Source organism: Aptenodytes patagonicus, chromosome 1 (genome assembly GCF_965638725.1).
Source record: "Aptenodytes patagonicus chromosome 1, bAptPat1.pri.cur, whole genome shotgun sequence".
Lineage (NCBI taxonomy): Eukaryota > Metazoa > Chordata > Aves > Sphenisciformes > Spheniscidae > Aptenodytes > Aptenodytes patagonicus.
This window is the reverse complement of record NC_134949.1, coordinates 159,114,100-159,133,847: the sequence shown is the minus strand read 5'-3', so window position 1 is coordinate 159,133,847 and position 19,748 is coordinate 159,114,100. Positions and strand designations below refer to the sequence as shown.

The 19,748-nt window shown below is 43.1% G+C and overlaps 2 protein-coding genes across 5 annotated transcripts in view; one reads left to right on the top strand and one right to left on the bottom strand.

The window, feature by feature from the left end:
- Window positions 1-198: 198 nt before the first annotated feature.
- On the bottom strand, window positions 199-14,209 carry PCID2 (PCI domain containing 2). Of its 2 annotated transcripts, none has more exons than XM_076360636.1 (15): window positions 14,030-14,209; window positions 13,513-13,603; window positions 11,587-11,676; window positions 10,948-11,021; window positions 10,146-10,211; window positions 9,562-9,603; window positions 9,022-9,076; window positions 7,210-7,313; window positions 6,379-6,454; window positions 6,115-6,256; window positions 4,908-5,008; window positions 2,777-2,850; window positions 2,480-2,605; window positions 2,156-2,279; window positions 199-1,137 (listed from the first exon to the last, which is right to left on the bottom strand). In XM_076360636.1, the coding sequence occupies exons 2-15, from the start codon at window positions 13,546-13,548 to the stop codon at window positions 1,048-1,050; spliced, it is 1,200 nt and encodes a 399-aa protein (XP_076216751.1). In that variant the 5' UTR covers window positions 13,549-13,603; window positions 14,030-14,209; the 3' UTR covers window positions 199-1,047. The 2 variants fall into 2 exon arrangements, with proteins under 2 accessions (XP_076216751.1, XP_076216749.1); XM_076360634.1 differs by having other exon boundaries at window positions 14,077-14,209.
- A 635-nt stretch (window positions 14,210-14,844) lies between these two features.
- Window positions 14,845-19,748, top strand: part of CUL4A (cullin 4A) — a 38,755-nt gene continuing 33,851 nt past the window's right edge. Inside the window, exons 1-2 of one of the 3 annotated variants that reach the window (XM_076360595.1) lie at window positions 14,845-14,989; window positions 16,344-16,459. In XM_076360595.1, coding sequence (XP_076216710.1) covers window positions 14,845-14,989; window positions 16,344-16,459 — 261 coding nt within the window. Of the gene's footprint in view, window positions 14,990-15,424; window positions 15,610-16,343; window positions 16,460-18,224; window positions 19,417-19,748 lie in introns of those variants that run through there. The other 2 variants (XM_076360587.1, XM_076360604.1) reach the window with 2 other exon arrangements.

Here is a 19,748-nt window from a genome sequence, read left to right as displayed (position 1 = left end):
GCAAATTCATATTCTTATTTCAGCATCCATACAAGTAAAACTTACGAAGACCAGGGCAACTCCAAGCCTTTAAATGCCTATGTTGATGTAGGACTTGACACTCTCATCACACTAAAAAATGCTTCCCCTCATCCATGGTACCTGTGTTTTCCCTTATGAATCACGTCCATGTCAGTTAGTGGGTAAAGTAAAACCCAGTTCTCAAAGAGGGGAGAAAAATGTTTTATTTCCTTTAAAAATAATTTAAACCCCCCAAAACTACCATCCCATCACTCTGGACAAAGTTATGTTGTACCACCCCCAAACAACCAAAACCCCCAAGGTAGTAACACTTAAAATAATGGATCCAGTGGCAGTGTTTTCCCCAGAAGCAGAATAAAACAGAGTATGGGTAAGTTACTTAGATAAGCGTTTGTTCATCACAACAAAAGTGAAACAAAATATTACCAGAATTAAAAAAAACCCAAACCCATCTGTGGGCACCTACAGACAAAAACCCCACGTTTACTTGAACCTGTAAGTATCACTGACACAGTAAAGCTTTTAGTGCCAAGCACTTCTCTAGTTTTTAGAGAAGGCTTGAAAAGAATATTTAATACCAGTGAGATTATTGAAGAGACTTTAAAAAAAATGGAGACCATGAAAGAAAACATCATTTCCACTCTGAAGAATGGATTAACACAAGTAACAAAGGATGATACTTCTCCTCTCTGAAAGACAAACGCAGAAATACTAACACAAAGTACTTTATAAAAGCTTTAAGTAGTTTGGAAGGAATTTGGAATGCTTTGCTTTATTTCCTCATGAAGTACTTTAAATGATTTAGAAAGCCTGCAGAAACTATCATTGGAAAGTTAGCATTTCATTCCAATGCACTTTGTAACACTGGCAGCCTTGGCCATTCTGGGAAAGGAGCCACAAACAGTTCTGGGTATTTCAGTCCTGGACATGAACCAGGTCATTTACAACATTCTCAGGGCGATTAGGAGCAGCTCCGCTGGGCAAGCTGAGTATCTGAAAAGTACTTGCATGGAGAAGACACAATACTTAACACACTGTTGACAGCGGAGGAAATGGGTTCTGCTTACTGACGACAAGCTTTTGATGCTGATGCGATATATAGCCTTTAATGTGACCCTGGCAGGAGAAAAAGACAGCGTTAGTACTGGAAGCTGGTAACACAATGCCTATAACCTCAGCTGTCTTCAGACTACGTCAAGCAAAGCTATGTGTGTATGCTCAATCACCACTGCACTACTGTACTTAGTATCTGTAAGGATCCAATTTACGTAAGCGGGTCGACTCACAGAGCGAGCACGAAGTTGGAACCGTAACCATGTTTGCGTACTAACGGTGCTGTCAGACTGAGAGCCTGCTGCCAGGGCCCCCTACTGGTCTGCTTACATTTCCTTGAAGAGACAGAGCTCTACGGAAGTGTTTCTAGATTTACTCTTGCTCACTTTAAAATGAAGATTTTAATTAATCACTATTCCAGACCTAATTAACTAAATGACATAGTACTTCCTTTTCAGACATGTAGTGTTGTAACACTGAAAGAAATCTTCCAGGCACCTAATCCCACCCTCTGTTACTCCAAGACCACACCAGATAATCTGTTTTCAAAACAGAGAAGTGGTTCACTTTCTTGCTGACACTGCAATGCTGCTCCAAAACCTCTGATTTATTAGAAATCTCTTGATTTCAAGCCTTTATCTGTTCATGAGTAGTTGGGATCCATTTAGAGTAAAAGACAAAATGTGAAACAGAACCAAAGAAATCTGGTTTTAATTTTTTCTAATGTTAGAATATCAAGAATCTCCTACTTCAAAGGCAGAAGAACAAATCCCTTTTGGTCCCAGATACAATTTTTGTATTTTTAAATCAGTATTTATGCATATATAGAAATGTCAGTACTGGATCTGTAATGTAAAATTCAACTTCAGTTTTAACCATTTCCTGCAAAAGAGGCAGGAACTAGAGGCACTCCTCAGGGCAAATGAAAAGATTTCACTTCGGGCACAAGCGAATCAACTTTTTTACACAAGAAAACCTGGGATCACTGACATTTTTTTTGTAATAAACTTTTATTCTCTACCTAATTTTTTTTTACTGTCTGAAGTCTGGAAGGACCAAACAACAAGTGGTCAGCACATACCATATATATAAGGTTAGCTAAAATGCACTGGACTTCATCAATATCAACGTCATCTACTTGCATGAATTTCAGGGCAAACAGAAAGGCATCTAGAGACAGCTGATGGGTTTTGAGTAGTAAATATCTGAAAGAAACAACAGAAAAAAATCTGTTATTGAGAAACAATCACTTAAAAATTCTGGTTCTTAGAAAAATGGCCTTTCTACAATAAATTCACTTTACCAGGAATTCAGCTCTCTCAGAGAGAGCTAAGGAGCACATACATTTCTATCTCAGTCCTAGGTGAAACCGCTTTTGCAAAAATGTAGTTTTTGTTATGCTTACACTTTCTTGAAGAGATTTCTGTACGTGATGATTTTCAGCTTCTCAAGGATAAGAAAGATTCCACATCGAATAAAGAAGGTCTCATGCTTTGTCAGAGCGTCATTCAGTAGGAGAAGATTGCCTTCACTACAAGGATGAAGAAATGAAAACATGAGAACGTCTCACCCAAACAAGAAAAAAAAATTGTCTGACTTGGTAGGAATGTCCCTCCCTTGCCTTCCTCAATCATCCCAAATAAATACCTTTTACTTAATACTTTTTGAAGTAACACACAACGCAATAAAATAATCATCATACCTCACAGCCTTTGTTACTTCAGCAAACTGCATAAGGTCATACTTTTTTAAGAGCTGAACTGTTGGCATATGGCCCTGAAAAATAAACGGTTTCCAAGTTTTCCAGGATAAAGTCAAATGCATTTTAAATGTAATCTAGTAAGCTATAAAAACATTTGTTAGAGAAAAAGACAAATGTTTAACCACCCTTTTTTTTTTTTTTTGCTACAGAACAAGAGGTGAATAAAAGTATTTGTAAGACAACCTCCTTGCCCCCGCCAAACGCCTTGTAGCTCAACACATGATAACTACCTATTTATCATGGTTTAGGGTGTCTCTTTATATTTCTTAATGTTGGGGAACAGTTATCAAACATGTAAAATCAAGATCCTGTGACATGAGGCCTAGGCAGATCCAAATTTTATGTCATGGCTGTATGATCTAATCTGCAAACAGAAGAACCGCGGGAATCCCAAGCATTACTAATAATACAAGCAGGGCTTCAGCACGGTCAAGTGCTAGCTTAGTCTGTACCAGATTTTTTCTTTACTATGCCTCCATGCGGAAATAAAAATGTCCTCTCAAAAAACAAACAAACAAACAAACAAAACAAAAAAAAAGAGAAAGTTTAAACTTAAAGAAACAAAATTAATTCTCATTGCTAGATCAGGTAAGACTGAACCACCTGCACTACCAAAAAGAAACTTTTTTTTTCTCCCCCCTGCACAGCAGAGATCAGATTACGCATTGACTTGGGTCAGACTTTAAATTTAGTTACCATCATGCTATGCTGTTGGTAACTCCTTCCTGGTTGGAGGATTAGCCGAGAACAGAACTCAGCTGCATGGTTACTGAGAGCTGCTAGGAATAAAAAAAACCATCCAAGCTATTTTAGTACAGTTTAAGGTTAATGTTTGGGCTTTGATTAAAAAAAGCAACTCTAAAAACAATGACCTTTATCCAGTTTCTTTAGTGCCTCTTGTACACTAGAACTGCTCCAGAAAAGCCATAGTAATTCTAAGCACTAATGGACCCACCAGTTTAAGGTACCCAGTCAAGACTGGGACAAAGTTTTTGTGAAGACTGTTTTTTCTTTTATCAACCCTACCATTGACTGGTCTGCAAACAACCAGTAAGAAAGTCAATAAATAAAAAATGAAAACCAGAAGCCACTTATCATAACTGCTATGCTTCCCCTTTACCCTCTTGACACTGCAAGGGACTAGAAAGAGAGCACTGAATGGAAAAGGGAGGATGGTCATAAACAGGTTGGGGCAAAGGTGAAAGATGGCAACTCACAGAAGCAGGTGGTAACAACATGCTCCATGGGTAACTTTGGTAATAGGGCCAGGAACGGGAAACTCTCAAATCTAGTTCTTGTCCCCTCAGTTACACTGAATTGATCGTTAGCATAATCCCACTAACTCAGGGATACACAAATGCCACCACACACATGAGAAAGGACACGAACAAGAAGCAGAGATGTGCTTAACTCTTTTAATAGAAAGATGGAATGATCAAATAGTAACCAGTCTTTGTTGATTTGTTCAAAACCAAAATGCTCTACTTCATGACCCTTCTGACATGCCTCGAATGGGCAAATGTACAAGGCGCAAATAGAAAACCCAAAGATAGGAATCCTTTCTCTCCTGTGGCAAACCCCCCTCGACAGTCTTCAGCCATCTGTTTGCACATCCTCCTCCCCTTCACCAGGTGAAAGAAGCAGACAGATTTGTACTAGTGAATCCACACATTCCCTGGCCCATCTGTGCAGTTGATCACCAGACAGGCACTCTGCTACATGGCATAAGTTACACTGTTAAGTGCTTCTCCAAAGAACTCTAAGTTATCTTTATTACAGAAGTAAGCTCAGGTTGCATCTTTAGGAGGGGTGGGAGGAAGGTAGAGGGAAAGGAGGGTGGGGGGTTTGTTCAGGGTTCCCCCCCTGCCCCCTTTCTCCTTTCCTATGTTGCTATAAATGACAATTCAACATTTTTTGTCCTCACACAACAAAGTGTGCATATGCTGGCTCTTATGGGGGTCAGGCACAGCTAGCCTCTGAATTCCAATAAGGGAAAAACAAGAACAATACCAAGCCATCAGTTTGGTTATCTGCCCCCCAAAAATTACTTAGAAGAGTAACATCTACTCACCAACAACATTTTTACTGGCAGCAGGTAGATCAAAATCATTCTTTTGTTCTTCTGGCTTGAGCGGTGACAGTGCTCAAAGGCAAATGACAGATACTCTTCAGCTGCAGACACAAATAAAAGTGCTAGTAACATGAGTCAACAACAAAAATGGATTAAAACTGCAACCCAAATCCTGTGCTCAATGGCCACCTCTAGCTTGAACACATGATATTTGAAATTATATAAAAAAGAAACACACCCATCAAAATACATTAAGAAAAATGCTGTAAGAATTATTGGAGATTCACACAAAATACAAAGTATTACCAGAAAAATAAGTCCTCCCTCAAAAAGTCAAAGAAAACTTGTCAAGGTCTAGATGTCAGAGGTAACAGTTACAAGCAATATTGGAATTTTCAGCTCATTTCAGTAATATTATTGTGCTACTATTACAGGAGGGGAGAATCTCAAGAAGCACTGATGAAACAGAACTCTTATTTTCTAAATTCACAGATTAGGTTCTTCAGTGGATGTAAGCTGCATGCGATGCACACATCTGCTGAGCTGCAGAAACGTGCCAGTGAGATCACACAGCATGACAACATGAAAATCTCTCATCAGTTTTCACCGAGAGAGAAAAATGACAAGCCTGACAGGCAGAAGACACTGTTTAGAGTAACAAAACTGGCTCCAGAACAGACTTTGGTCAGGGGCTTAGGCTAGCGATGCAAGTTGTACACCTTAGCTCTAGAAGCATTTCTATTAGAGAATAAGAAATCTCAGAAATGCGGTTTCTACATCTTCCAAAATCAATGCACTGAGAAACTAATTCTACAGTACAGTTTGCTGAAGATTTCCTACGTGGCATACAGCAACTTGAAGAGGACAAGACAGTCGCGAAGCCTCCTTTGTGAAACCTTTTACAAACCTATTCTTTTGGATGCTCATACATTTTATTATGCATGCACACAATGCATAAGACTACAGAGAACCTCACTGACAGAAATATTTTAAAACTGGGCATATCCTACAATTAGAAGTGTCATGTAATCTCATCTCTGATCTGACTCAGCCTGTGGGCCTTGGATCTTTCAGCATGACTTTTCCTTTGATCAACGCAAACACAACTGCACCTTTACACACATTTTGAGTCACACACACACACGACATCAGCCAGATTTCACACCAAGCAGCAAGACTTTAAATCTGTCTTACTGGCACACAGTACCTTGCTTAAAGTCACTGTCAAACATGGCTTTGCGTCCAACATAGTATCTGTATGTAACTCGCTGTGCCATACTGTATTCATCCTTCAGATTTGAGCTGTCAATTGCTCTAATTAAGGGCTTACATAGATGGAGCTTGTTGATCTGTTAAAAAAAATTAATTGCCTTTTACTCAGAGAATGTAGATACACAGTATCATATAAAAAAGGGTGGGTTTGACTTAGAATATGAAATGCAAAACACAGCTTACCAGACTTGAACCCTACCTTAAAATAAATTTTAAACAGCTGATTCACGAGAAACAACATGCCCCACTTTTTGGAATCTTCAATGCCTGCTCGACTGTCATGAGAAAAGAAAAAAGAAAAAAACCTACTAGTACTGAACATTGTAAGAAAATAATGACTTTGTCCTTATGGTGACAAGTCATGATATCTATCCTCCATAGATATTTTATGGATTTTTAGGGTAAAAATAGGTGTCTGAAAATGAAAGTCAAGGCCAAACTCCTTCTCTTAAACCATACCAGCACTGTCAAAACAGAACAAGTGTTCCCATCTTAAATTTTGATCAGCTCTGCTACATTTCTTCTCAACATAATGAAAAGATGTCATGCAGAATATTCCTCATCTGCATCAGGGTCCTCACTCCGGTCTGCAGGTAACACATACACTAGCACAGCAGTTGCTTATAATATTCAAGGTGAAAGAAAGATGGGGGAAAAAAAAAAAAGCATTTTCTCCACTTCGGAAGTATTAAAATTGCTAAGACTGGAAACCAGAGTCACCTCTTTCCCATCTAACCATAACGAAGCAAACTTCACAACTGAACAGGGCACAAAAGTGTTCATGATCTTTCCTGAGAACCAGGGACATAATCAGTCCCTCCCAACATCTACTAGGAGCATTAAACCTGAAGGGAGGCCTCTCCAGCTGTAGTTAATAGCCAAGAAAGAACAGACTATAAATGAGAGGAAACAACCCTCAGAAGTGTTCATTCTTACCCAGATATGGTCCCAGTAAGTGGAAAAATCTTATGTAAAGTTCATTAAGTTCTTAATTTAATAGTGCAAGTTCTATAGAGGATCTTTCACTTACGTGTCACTGGCACAGACTCGAAAACAGCTCATCAGCAGTTCTGCTGCTTTTTCCAACATGTCCCCAACTTTGCTTTTCCCTTTCTTCACTAGCTGTTGATCTGCCTACCATTACAGACCAAGAAACAATGTGTAATTCTGCATCCTGGTTTGCTGGGTTGTAAAACTTAACACAACATTTTATAAAGTCTTATAGCAATATATTTGTCACGCTTGCTATCCCCCAAATCTAGAAGATAGTCAAGCTCACAGAATAAAAGAAAACACTTGGAGAGGCTCCTGAACATGTACCAAACCTAATGCACAGGAGGACAGTCCTTTGAAAACAGCACTGACCGCTATTACCTTTAGCGCCACTAAGCTTAATGCAGCTCTCAGAAACCTAAGTTCAGGGTCATCTGATAGCTAAATTGGAGCATTAACGCTTCAACTCAAGTTTTCAAAGACCAAGAGTCTGGCAAAAAAATGTCTTTTGAACAAAAGCAAACTAAAATGACTCCCCAGTTATGGAGTCTGAGTTTTAGAATTTATAGTTAAGCTTCTCTCCACAGCCACGAGGGCTAGATTTTATTTCTACATCATATTCAACATTTTCTAGTAGTAATACCCACTGCTAGGACCTGCGATTTGCAGAAGAAAATTAAAACGTATGTTACAGCAGCAAGAAGAAAAAAAATGAGTTGCCAACACATGGGAAAGTTCCATGCACTGATTAATGCAGAACTTAAACAACAAAGAAGAGTGGGGGAAAAAATAGCAAGTAGATATTTACCATGTGCTTTCTAAAAAGGTTTATTATAAGGCTTGCATTCTCACTAGCTGAAACGCAAGGAAAAGAAATGGAAATGCATCCTTTGCTGCATAAGTCTTCTCTGTATCCGCATCCTTTGAATATACGAAGGTTAGAAGACAGAGTTCAAACACTTCCAACATGGCTGATCCCACTTTCCCCTCTCTCATGCATCTCAAATATACGAATTTGCCTCATTCAGACTGAGAATCAAGACTTGTTGCAGAGCAGGCACACATACACACACAAAATATTCTCCGTGCAAGCGTGCCAAATGTGTTGTTTTGTGGGTGGGCGGGCACAAGAAAGTGCTGCAGGAACAAACGCTGAAAATACTGGATATTGTCAAACCCTAACCTAACTTGACCTCTAGCTTCACCTCTTCAGCTAAAGTGACTAGGAGCAAGATCACGACCCTGCCATTTACCTTGGCCTAGCAGTTCTCATTAGATCCCTACACAAGCTACTTCAATTCACTAGCCTGAGAAAAAGAATGTAAATTTGTTTGGGGTTTTTTGCTTGTCAGCAGTTGCATGGGCTCAGCAAGGGCTCCAATAAGCATCAAAAGCAGTACACACAGCTGGAAGAGGGGAAAGGAAGCAGAAACTTCCCCTCTTCAGATGTGGTAAGTGGTTAATTAGCTCAGTTGTCTGGGATATCCCCACCCTTATAAAGACTCCACGAAATCCCAAGGATAACACACAGAAATAGTGAGTTGTGCCACCATGCTACTCTATAAAGACAGTACTTAATCCCTTCGTATGCTCTAAGCAATTGCTGAGAGTTGCGTGCAGGTCCTCAGAACCTCTCTAGTTCAAGCTGCAAGTGGGAGGTGGGCAGATTGAGCAATCTAGTTTTTCAATAGGACTGGATGAATTTAGTGTGTCAACAAAATCCTAAACAAGAAATTAAACAGTACTGAGCAAAATTAGGCTATGTAATAAAGCCTAAAATATTTCCACCATGGAAACTCCTAAAAGTTTAAAGATAAAAGTAATGAGGCTGTTAATCAGATCTACTTACATTATTAGCAAAAATTCGAAGATCAAGGGCTACAGCATACATAATAGGCAAAGCCCTGGAAAAGTAAAACATAGTATACTTAGTAGGTGCAAATCATGTAATAAGTAAGACACAAGAAACAAGCATTTTTTTTTTCCTAGTTGGTCATAAAACTAGAAAAGTATACATTAATCTTTAAATAAAGAAGGATGCACCTTTTAAAAGGAAAAGTCTTCAAGATCTCAGCATTTCAGAAATCCTACACTGGAGGAAGAATTAATTCAGAAACATTTTTTTACGGTGGCTTTAATAAAATACCATCTCACCTTGAACAAATTCTTCACGTGTTTACTTATGGACCATTCTATATAATTAAGCTTAGATGTTTAGTTTTCACGCTTTTGGATCTAAAAACTCAAACAGGCAGCAAAAACAATTAGGCTGCATTTAAGTATCACTGGGGATAAATAAAAACTATAAGCATTTTAGTTTGACTACTATGGTATTATGATAGTGAAAGATGAGAGTCTAGTTTCTAGCAGCTCTCTATGATATACCCACCAGTTTTCCTCTTTATGTGCCTGAAATGCTCGCAGGAAAGATGTATTGTATTTAAAGAAATTTAAAATGCTATTAAATGAAGCACAGATATAAAAAACAGCAGTTGTATGGCACCACATATCACTACATGAAAGGGCAGAAACCAACAAAGCAGCAAGTAGATGAGGAGTCAGGATGCAAAGACGCAGTAGGGAAGAACGTGAGCACAGCCACGCACTCCTTGGTATGGCAGTAGCCGTGAGAAACACTGGTCGCTTAGAGATAAGATAGCAGCTTTCTTTATCAGTATCTTCGCCTCCAGACAAATACAAACTGGTACGTATATTAATGATTTGAAGGTCTCCTATACTCTGTGAGAAATTAATTTTCTATTTTAGAGGCAAGTGACAGATTCCTTCTTAGTCCTACAGAAAGTTGAAAGAAGAGTGTATCTGGATTTCCTTGCTCAAGAACCTAAATAGCTGAAGTGTATTTGGAAGCAGACCACATTCTATTAGATTTTAAAAGGGGTAAAGATAACTTATTCTACAAGAAGACATATAGTTAATCTGAAAACAATATACAAGGTTTATGGAAAAGGATATTGGACGATAACCGTTTGGCATTTGTATGCTTCTATAAAGTCATGGTTTCCAACAGCGTAAGTACACCTGTCAAAGAAAAAGTGCATTAGTGCATCAGAAAATATCATATATGTAAGACAAATATTTCTTTTTGCCTTTTAATAGGCATAGAGCTTTAGAGTTTATTTAAAAGAGACACAGAAATATGATTAGAAAATGGCACCAGTATTTTAACACAGCACTAAGCCTGATAATTGCAGAAAACTGATCTGAGACAAGAATGGGGATTTGTTTGTATAATATATACAGTATTAACTGTAATATGCTAATGCTTATTGAAACTGTCACCAAGATTGGCATAGATTAAAAAAAAAAATCCAAGACTGTTGAAAGTGAACTAAAGACTGTGTTAATGCAGAAATTTTTTTAAATAAAAGCCTCACAGAATTATTTAGGTCCTAAAGCTGTCTTAAGAGTACTTTTACAACTAAAATTCTCTTCTAAAAATATTTATTTCCCTTACTTATTTCACTCTGAATTCTTGCATAGCTAGTAAATGCAGAGGAAAGGAAACAGCAAGCACCGAAACCAAAGCTGTGTCAACAGCTATACACAGATGACTGCCAGGTACATAAAGCAAACTTTATGTGGAGAGGAAAGAGAAGGTCTTTATTTCCTGCAGTTCTAGCATTATTTATAAGAGTAATAAATACCAAGTTTTCAGATGTAAGCCCTTTCAAGTAACTAAGTAAGCTTAAGAATAACCTTCCCCATCCCTGCTGGATGCCTCACAACTGACTTTACATTCCTGGTCCATCTTTACCTTAAGTGGGCTGCAAACATTTCATCATATGGTGGTTCCAAAACTTGTTGACACTTCTCCTCTGGAGACGGAAGCTAAGTACAGAATAAATCAATGAAAAATTAAAGGAACATTCAATGCACCAGAAACAGAACATCATATGGGTATTTTGTCATGGCAGTTTTATGCATACATCCTTTGCTATCTATCAGAACCTTAAGTTGTATTAATAATCACATCCAGTGTAATGAATTGCTAGCGTGCATTCTGTTTCCAGAACCTGGTTAGAGCTAGCCTTCAATAAAAGCACCTGAAATGTATATAGCACAAGCACTGGACCCTTGCTACCCACTGGTTTACTCTTTATAGTCACTTCCACTGTGCCACGTTACTAACTAATGCAGACCTGGCCAGAAGGGACTTTCAAAACTGGATCTATCCAGAAAACAATTCAAAATGGAACTCAAAAAGCCATCCAGGAAAAAAAATGGAAATACATTAATATCCTTGTAAGAAGAAAAGGGAAACAAACCTAAAAGGGGATCCTGCTCTGGCCTGTGAAACAGATTTCTGAGGTTTATCTCCAATGGAAAGGAACCCATAGAGAGAGCTAGGAAAACTGAAAGCAAAAAAAAAGAAAGGTCAAAAACAGATTCTCACCTGCAGCCTTGGGTTTGCAACATGTGGATGTTTAAATGATACCAATTCTGCACAAAATTGTCCATCTCTGCTATCAATGGCTTCTTGTACCTACCAAAGAAAACAGCCACATTACAGAATAAAACCCAGTCACAGCCACACAACGTATTTACACGTGACTACAGAAGCCACCTTCTTGTTACCAGTGTTCATCCACATCAATACCAACCCAAATGTGAGTTTTTAAAGGTTTAAAACTGAATGAATCAATATTGTACTTTCAATACACCTGTTTTTCAAAAAGGTATCAGGGAGAAGGTGGGGTGAATGCTATTGTGGTTTTTTCCGTATTTGTAGGATACGAGCAAACCAGAGAATCTCCAAACAACTTACATGGGTTTAGCATTGTAAAACAGCAGTTGTGAACCAGATTTGGTTAAGATTTTTAAAATTCCAGTTGGACTTACAGGCATCAAACATGTATGTGAATGCATAAACAGTCTGAGTATTATTGTTTGCAATGCTGTAGATGGAATTTGCATGTCATGAATCAGGATTTGCAAATATATTTCATGTGAATTTAACGTTTATTAAGAAAAACTACTTCCAAAACACAAAATTAGCTCTCCTTTACTTGAAAAAAACCCACCAATCTCTTAAAGAGTTTAAGCAGTTGATTTTCCATCTTTTGCCACTTCCCTTGCTATTTTAGTCTATGATTTTTCCCATTTGGTATGGGCTTTGCATACAGCAAAAACATTTTTTTTTTTCCTATCAGGACACAAAAATATGACAAATAAAGCACAAGCAGTGGGAAAGGAACTCTTAAGAAGTAATATCTAAAAGTACTTCCACAACTGAAGAAATTTCCAGCTTGATGTCACAACAAGCTGCTCAGACAATTTTTTTACACGGAGTTATCTTTAGCAGGAAGCAGGATTAAACTGTTCTCCCACAGAATATAACATTTACAGTCCTGACAGGTTTCAAAAGTATTCTATACAGATGCTAGTCTAATATCAGACATTACCTTTGGAACAATAGCTACGTGTTTAATCTACCTGTCTTTTATTTTTAAGCATTACGCATCTGCTATCTGTCACTTCCTTGCTTTGCAATCCATTGCTTCGGATTTCCATCCTCGCCTAGTGAGCGTCCATTCCACCAGCAAAGTGTCCGAGTTTGACACAGAGCAAAATGTTTTTTTCATAAAAGATAAGGTATCGGTGAGGGGTGTGCATAAACGTAAGAAAATGCAAAGAGTTTAAATGCACAGACACGGTGTATATGATATGGAGGGTGGAGACAGAGGATCACAGGGACTGTCAACTGGAGAAGATGCTGACTTTTCAGAGCAGATCACTGTCCTGAGAGATCGCAGCCGCTCCATTTTTGAGACTAAAACCCAAACAATTATTCTCTTTTTGTGCCCTTCACTCAGTTGACTTGACTGATCTTGACTGAAGCAAGTAAGATGATAACAATGATGAAAACATGATGGTTCAGAAAGCAGCAGTAAGAGCGGTCACACTAAAAGCTTGACACTGAGAGCTCAGTCCAGCTGGTACCCTTGTGACCTTGCTCCTGTCTGCATCCTCCATGCCATACCCACCGTGTCTCTGCATTTCTGTACTTCTTAAATCCCTGTATTTCTTAGATCCCTGAGCTGCATTTGTTACTGCAGGCACACACAATCCCAACGTGTCAGTTCTTATGGAAAAATTACTTCACTATTCATTATATCAGCAACCATCACACTTTTCAGAAATTCCAGGAGTACATCCTTGGCAGACAGTGGTATGCTTACTACAGACTTAAAAAGTATAGTTGTTTACCACATCGCACGTTCTAGGTTAATTTATTCCTTAAACAAGGTAACAAATTTCCAGCAAAGAAAAATACATCCGCATAATCTAACAGTGCCCACAAATAAACAACTTTGCTTACTTGCTGCAAATACTGATTTATGGTGATGTGCGCCATTAAAATAGAAGCAGAAGAGGCAGGAGTCCCAAATAAAACGCAGCTGTATCACATTCTGCAAAACGAACAAGACTTTAAGAGAACGGCAGAGCGACAGCATCTCACGCAGATCCCCCTCTTCACTCGGAGGAAACACGGGGTGACTTTCTCGACCCCCCCCGCCGGCGGGCAGCTGCTGCCAGCCTACGGGTGCAGGAACGCAGCCGCGGGGAAAGCAGAGCGGAGTCCATACACGTGCCGCCTGCCGGGGGAAACTCCGTCCGGCGGAGAAACCCTGGCACAAAGGCCCCGAGGCGGGCGGAGCGCCCTGGAAGCCCGCGGGTGCCGAAAGCGGAGGGCAGACGCCAGAAGAGGCAGGAGCGCGGTGGCGGGACGCGGCCCCGCTCGCACACGACTGCGCACAGGGACACCCACCCACCCGCCCGCGCCTCCCCCGCACCCCCAGCACGCCCCCGGCGGCCCCTCCGCCCCTCACCCTCACCCTCGCCCCCGGCAGCCCCGGCCGGCCCTGCCCCATCGCAGGCCCACCCTCAAGCCAAGGCGCGGCACTTCCGGCAGTCGGTACGACGCTTCCGGCAACTTCCGCCGCACTTCCGGTACCCGGCAAGGCAGGGGCGCGAGGCAGCTGCCAACCCGAGGGGCAGTGGGAACGACCCGACGGGTCACGTGACACCCTCCCGGTTCCCGCCGCTCCTCCCAACCGCAATAGCCGCTGCCGCGCCTCTTCCCCGCCCACAGCGGCGGCTGGGAGGCGTGGCTTTGAGCCGGTAGCCAATGGGGAAGCGCGATAGGCGGGGCCGAGGGCGTGCGTCAGCAATAAATCTCGTGCGCTGGGGAGTACTACACGTTCGCGGGCGGCGGTGCTCGTGGCCGCTCCCTTGTCCGCCGTAGGTGTTGGCGTCGGTATCGCGGAAGCGGTCGCTTCTGCTCGCCCTTGTCCCCTCACCTCGTAAAGGAGGCGGGCGGTAACCCCCGTGAGCCCCGGGCCGCGCGTTACCGTGCGCCGGGGCCGCGCTGACAGGAGCCCCGTGTCGCTTCCCTGAGGGAGCGCCCGGGGTTTGACCGCCCGCCTCCCCTCCATGCCGGCTGCCGGTGCGCCCTCTGGAGCCTCGCCGTCCGCAAGGAGCGCTGGGGAATCCCTGTGAACTTGGCGTCCAAAAAGTTAAACCAAGCACTTAACCCTTGGAGCCGTTGCTCTTGAGAGCGCTGGCGTGAGGCGCGTAAAACGGGGGCGCGCTCCGCGCCCTGGCAGGCTGTCCTCGGGCAAGCGTGAGGCCCGGGCGTGCCCCGGCTGGGATGGGGGTCGCCCGTGGGCAGGATGCGGGCGGCCTCTCGGGGCTGGCGCCTCTTCTGTGCCAGAAACCGAGACCAGGGTGGGAAACGCGGCTGCTCCTCGGCTTCTGCTCCGGCCGTCCCTCGGCGTGGTGCCGGTTCGCGCCAGGTACCAGCTAACAGAGCCAGGCGAAGCAGGGGGAAGGGAGGGGGTGCGAGGCGGTGGCGGGGAGCCGCTGCCGCCACCCGCTGGCCCCCCCGGGGGGCTACCCCGGGCGCGGGAGCCATCTTGTGAGCGGGGCTGGCGCTGCCCGAGCGCCGGGGGCGGCCCGGACCCGGGCATAGACCCGGACCCGCACCCGGGCTGGGCGGCGCGGACGGTGAGCCGGCCGCAGGGGCGCCCCGGGGAGGGTGGAGGCGGGCGGCTGTCGGTGACTCCCGGCCCGGCGGCGTTTGGCAGCCACCCGCGGGCAGGGCCGGCAAGCCGGCGCGGTGGGGGAGGGCGGCTGGGTGGCGGCGGCGGCGGTGGAGGAGGAGGAGGGGAGCGGAGGCGGGGACCAGCCGGCCCAGCCCAGCCCAGCGCCTTGCCCCGGCCGGACACGGCGCCCGGGGCGGAGATGGCGGACGAGCCCCAGAAGAAGCCGCACTTGTCGGCCTTGGTGGGGCACACCAACGGGCTCACCAAGCCCGCCTCGTTGGCCGCCGCCAGCCGCGCCGGGGGAGGAGGAGGAGGAGGAGGTGGAGGCGCGACCGCCTCCTCCAAGAAACTCGTGATCAAGAACTTCAGAGGTGGGTGCGGGGCGGGCCGGGCCCTCTGCCCCGGCAGGTGCGCCCTGCCCTGCCGCCCGACCCTCTCCCGACCTTTGTTTACCGCGGGCCCGGCCGCTCCCCGCCCCTTCCCCGCGGCAGGCAGCCAGCGGCGGGGCCGGGCCGGGCCGGCGGCAGGGGGGCCCCGCCGCTGTCACCCGCCCCGCCGCCTTATCTGGGCGAGGGGAGGCTGCCACCGGGCTGATAACCCTCCCCGCTGCCGTCAGCATCCCGGTTTAAGGGTTTACGGGAACACGCGTGGGGCTCCGTGCGTGGGGGCAGCGGGAGGAGCAGCGCAGCGACGACTTGCGCCCTGTAGGAAGCAGGCAGAAAGCCACCTTAGTGTCAAAACTAATTACAGCAAGACGAGGGTTACCTTGCTAAAAGTAACACGGGGGTAAAACACAACGACCCTGCGGCTGGAGCGGCCCCGAGGCCGCCGGGCGGGGTCGCGGTGCCGGCTCTGCCCTTGCCGGGCAGGGTCCGCGCTCCGGCCCCGGGCGCCCCGGCGTGTGCGGGGCCGGCCGGCTGCGGGGTCAAGTGCGCCGCGCAAAGGTTTCGTGGCCTTGGGAGGAGTTAGTAACCCTGTCCTTGTGCCAAACTTAAACGATCAAGCGCAACACGGCTTGGCAGAACTTAATGAAGCAGGGTGAGAAAGATTGCTGCAGACTCTCATTGGGCGGCTAGTTTTCAACTACCTGTATCTTCCTTCACAGAAAGGCCCAAATTACCAGATAATTATACTCAGGACACCTGGCAAAAACTTCATGAAGCGGTGGGAGCGATACAGAGTAGCATTTCTATTAAATACAACCTTGAAGAGCTCTACCAGGTAAGGCGCGTAGAGTTCTTTTCAGTTTAACAGAAGGAAAATTAACTGCTTTGGGACTTTCACAGAGCTACATATTTAACATAATGCATTTTGAGTTGTTAAAAGCTGATTATATTTTCTGAACTGTTCGCTCCATATTCTGTTTCTAATCAGTTTGCAGTTTTGTATAGCAGTTTGTTGGAGAGTTACCAGGATCTGGGCCCATGAAAAAGCAGTTTATGTTGGGAGAGACGGAAGGCTGTGCCCGGGCAGGGTTGAGATTTAAGTCTCGATGTCTCCAATACTGTGCCTACCCAAGATGCCAAAAACGGGATGTTACTCTCACTGGGTTATGCAGATACATATTTTATGATGATTTCTCCTTTTGTACATGCTTTCGTCTCTTGTGTATAGTAATGTTGAAATATTTGTTATTATTAGATAATAACAATTAGACTTCAGCATCAATACCCTTGGGGAATTAAAAAGGAATCTTCGTTGAGCAGGCAATAAACTGTCAGTTTACCTGTGGTTCAGATTACTGTTACATTTTCATAACTATTGGGATCTTAATTTTTTTATTAAAATGGTGAAAAAATATTTCTGGAACATTTGGACTACTGGAGCAGGGGCTAGGGAGGGTAAAATAGAGAAATACTCATGAGCCATTTCTTCCTTTCTACTTTCTCAATTTATATATGGTTTAGTTCTATATTATTTTAAACGTATGTGCTTTGAGGTATTTCACTGAAGTGGTAATTTTTTACAGTGGTCATGTTTCAAAAAATTACTGATGCGCTAAGTTGTGCTACATAGATTGTTACGAGTTTTCTGTGGGTGCAGGTGTTTGATCTGCAGATGCGGCTCTCATTGCCAGATCAGGACTTAAGGCATTATTATGCTCACCTAAAATTTTCTAAATGTTCAGCTGAGGTAGGTTTGATGTTGTCTGCAAAGTGCAGACTGTGAGAGAGGAGAAAGCCAGCAGTCCATATTGGGTCCATGCTCAAGAAAATCAGGATGAATTTGAGAGCTGACTATACTTGTCTCTGTGATTAGTTAGGATATATAATGTGTGGGTCTAAAATGGCTGATTATGTAAATGCATATTGACTTAATATAATTTATTCCCTTTAAATAGATAACGACTGTGATATATTCATCTATTAATACTTGCAGGTTTGCAGAGTTTGAATTACATAATACATTTTATGGTTTTAAGCTCAGCATTTGAAGAATCCTACTTTTTCATGCCTAGCTAAAAAAAAACAAACCCACAGATGCTTTGAGCGTTAGCTAACATGTTTTCAGAAGCTCAGAAATGAGATTAGAGTAATATGGGTATGAAATTGCCAGGGTACAGACTTGAGTTTTGGCAGAAGAGGAGGAGAGAGATTTCAGATAAACTATGAAGGGAGAACTGTACTTCTTGCTTTTTCTGTTTGCCTGCTTATTTGTAAAAACTGCGCAAGGCCAGTCCAATAATCTGTAAGGCAGCAGTGCAAATCAGCAAGATTTCTACACAGTGGGTGGTGGCGGTCAGTGTGCCTATGCATACATAGGTACTTACTCTCCTGCCAAAGGAATAAAAGATGAAGTTTAGCATCCGTTGGAAACCTGATCTGTACTTACAGATTGTTTTAACTGCCTGTTGGTGAGCACCGAGTCATCCACAGGGGAGAATTTCTCTGTGTGCATCAGTTTTTACTATCAGGGCGCTTTTTTTTTTTTTTTTTTTTTTTTTTTTGCGTCTTTATCTGACATTATGGGAGGAAGTGAGAGGCCTACTAGAGTTCAGTGCGGTGAGCGGGCTGGTGTACCAGCCTGCCTTTGAACTTTCTGATTTATTTATTTCATTTGGCACGGTGGCTGAGGAAAAACTGAAGAACAATGACAAGGCTTTGTGGGAAGCCCGAAGGATACTCCTTTCCAGGCATTAGAGGCAGCATGGGATCAGGCATGAAGGTGCTTGGCAGAGACATAGTCAGTGAGCAATGGGAGGGTGGCAGCCAATTTTTTGCGACTAAAATAGAAATGATGTCTGGGATTGATGGTAGATTGCACAGATTTTGATAGAAGTAGCTTATACTTGATGGGATAGAGAAAGTGGGGCAGTGCAAAGAATTGCCGAGTGAGGAGTGACTGATAAAAGTAATGGAAAAAGAAAATTCCCTTTGCAGCAAGGCCCTAAATAACCTGAAATGGGGCAGCACTGCCCTTCTGGAGGGCATAGAGCAGAATGGTGTAGTAGTGAAGGAAAAAAAGTGATGCGAGTCCTGACCAGACTTTTATTTGGGTGGGTGGATGGATGGATGGATGGATAGGAAGGGCTATGTCATAGGAAACATAACAAACTATCTGCAAAATGATTATGTGTGAATACTGTTGCAGATGTCATTCTACTTATCTCTTTTAAGACCAGATGAAAAACATAACATAGGCACTGTGTGGTAGTTGTGTGTGTTTGTTTGCTTGCTTTAATTTTGTATCAAAATTGAGGAAGCCATAGTTAATGTGCATTTAAATAAAATGACATCAGGTAGGTTAGAATTACCCCATGGGGAGATCTCTGGGAAGCAGATTCACTTTGTGTTTTGGAAGACAAACTATTCAGTATGTTAGAACCTATAGAGGAAATAATACAAGAAGTAGCAATAATTTGCATGTTAAATGCTAAAATAGAAGACTCTGCTCACAACAAGCTATCAGAAGGTTGATTTGAAACAGAACTTTTACTTGATTTGTGTAGGTGAAAAGTCTGAAAGTGTTGTCTTTCTCGTATCCTTGTAGATGTGATAATTACTGTAGCTTTTTTCCAGACTAACTGTGTGCAAGATGAATAAAAGTCAAAGCAAATTTCTTCAGAGAGGCAGCAAAAACTCCAAATGAAACAAAAGGTGAAGAAGGAGGAGGAAATGACTGGATCTCATGCCCCCCCATCAAAAAAAGCAGAAACAGCTAGTAGAGGCGTCACTGAGGTGATACAGCTGCAGTTTGAATTACGCTTGAAAAAGCACTGCTGCTCAAAGAAGCAGCCCCACTTTCCCCCTCACCTCTCTCTTGACCCATGCACTTGCTAACACGTGTGTGTGTGTGGTCTTAAACTGAAACAGAGTGAAGAACATTTACTAATGCTTTGACAAAGAGTTACATGCTGGCATTGGGCAGCATAGCATTTCATATTACAAAGAAATAAGACACACCCAAAAAAGCTAAAATTTGGGGGGAAGTGAGTAAACACCAAGCACTGGGAAAATACTGAGACTTCGTCCAAGTTCCTTGATGCTGTCGGAAAATTCATCAACAAAAT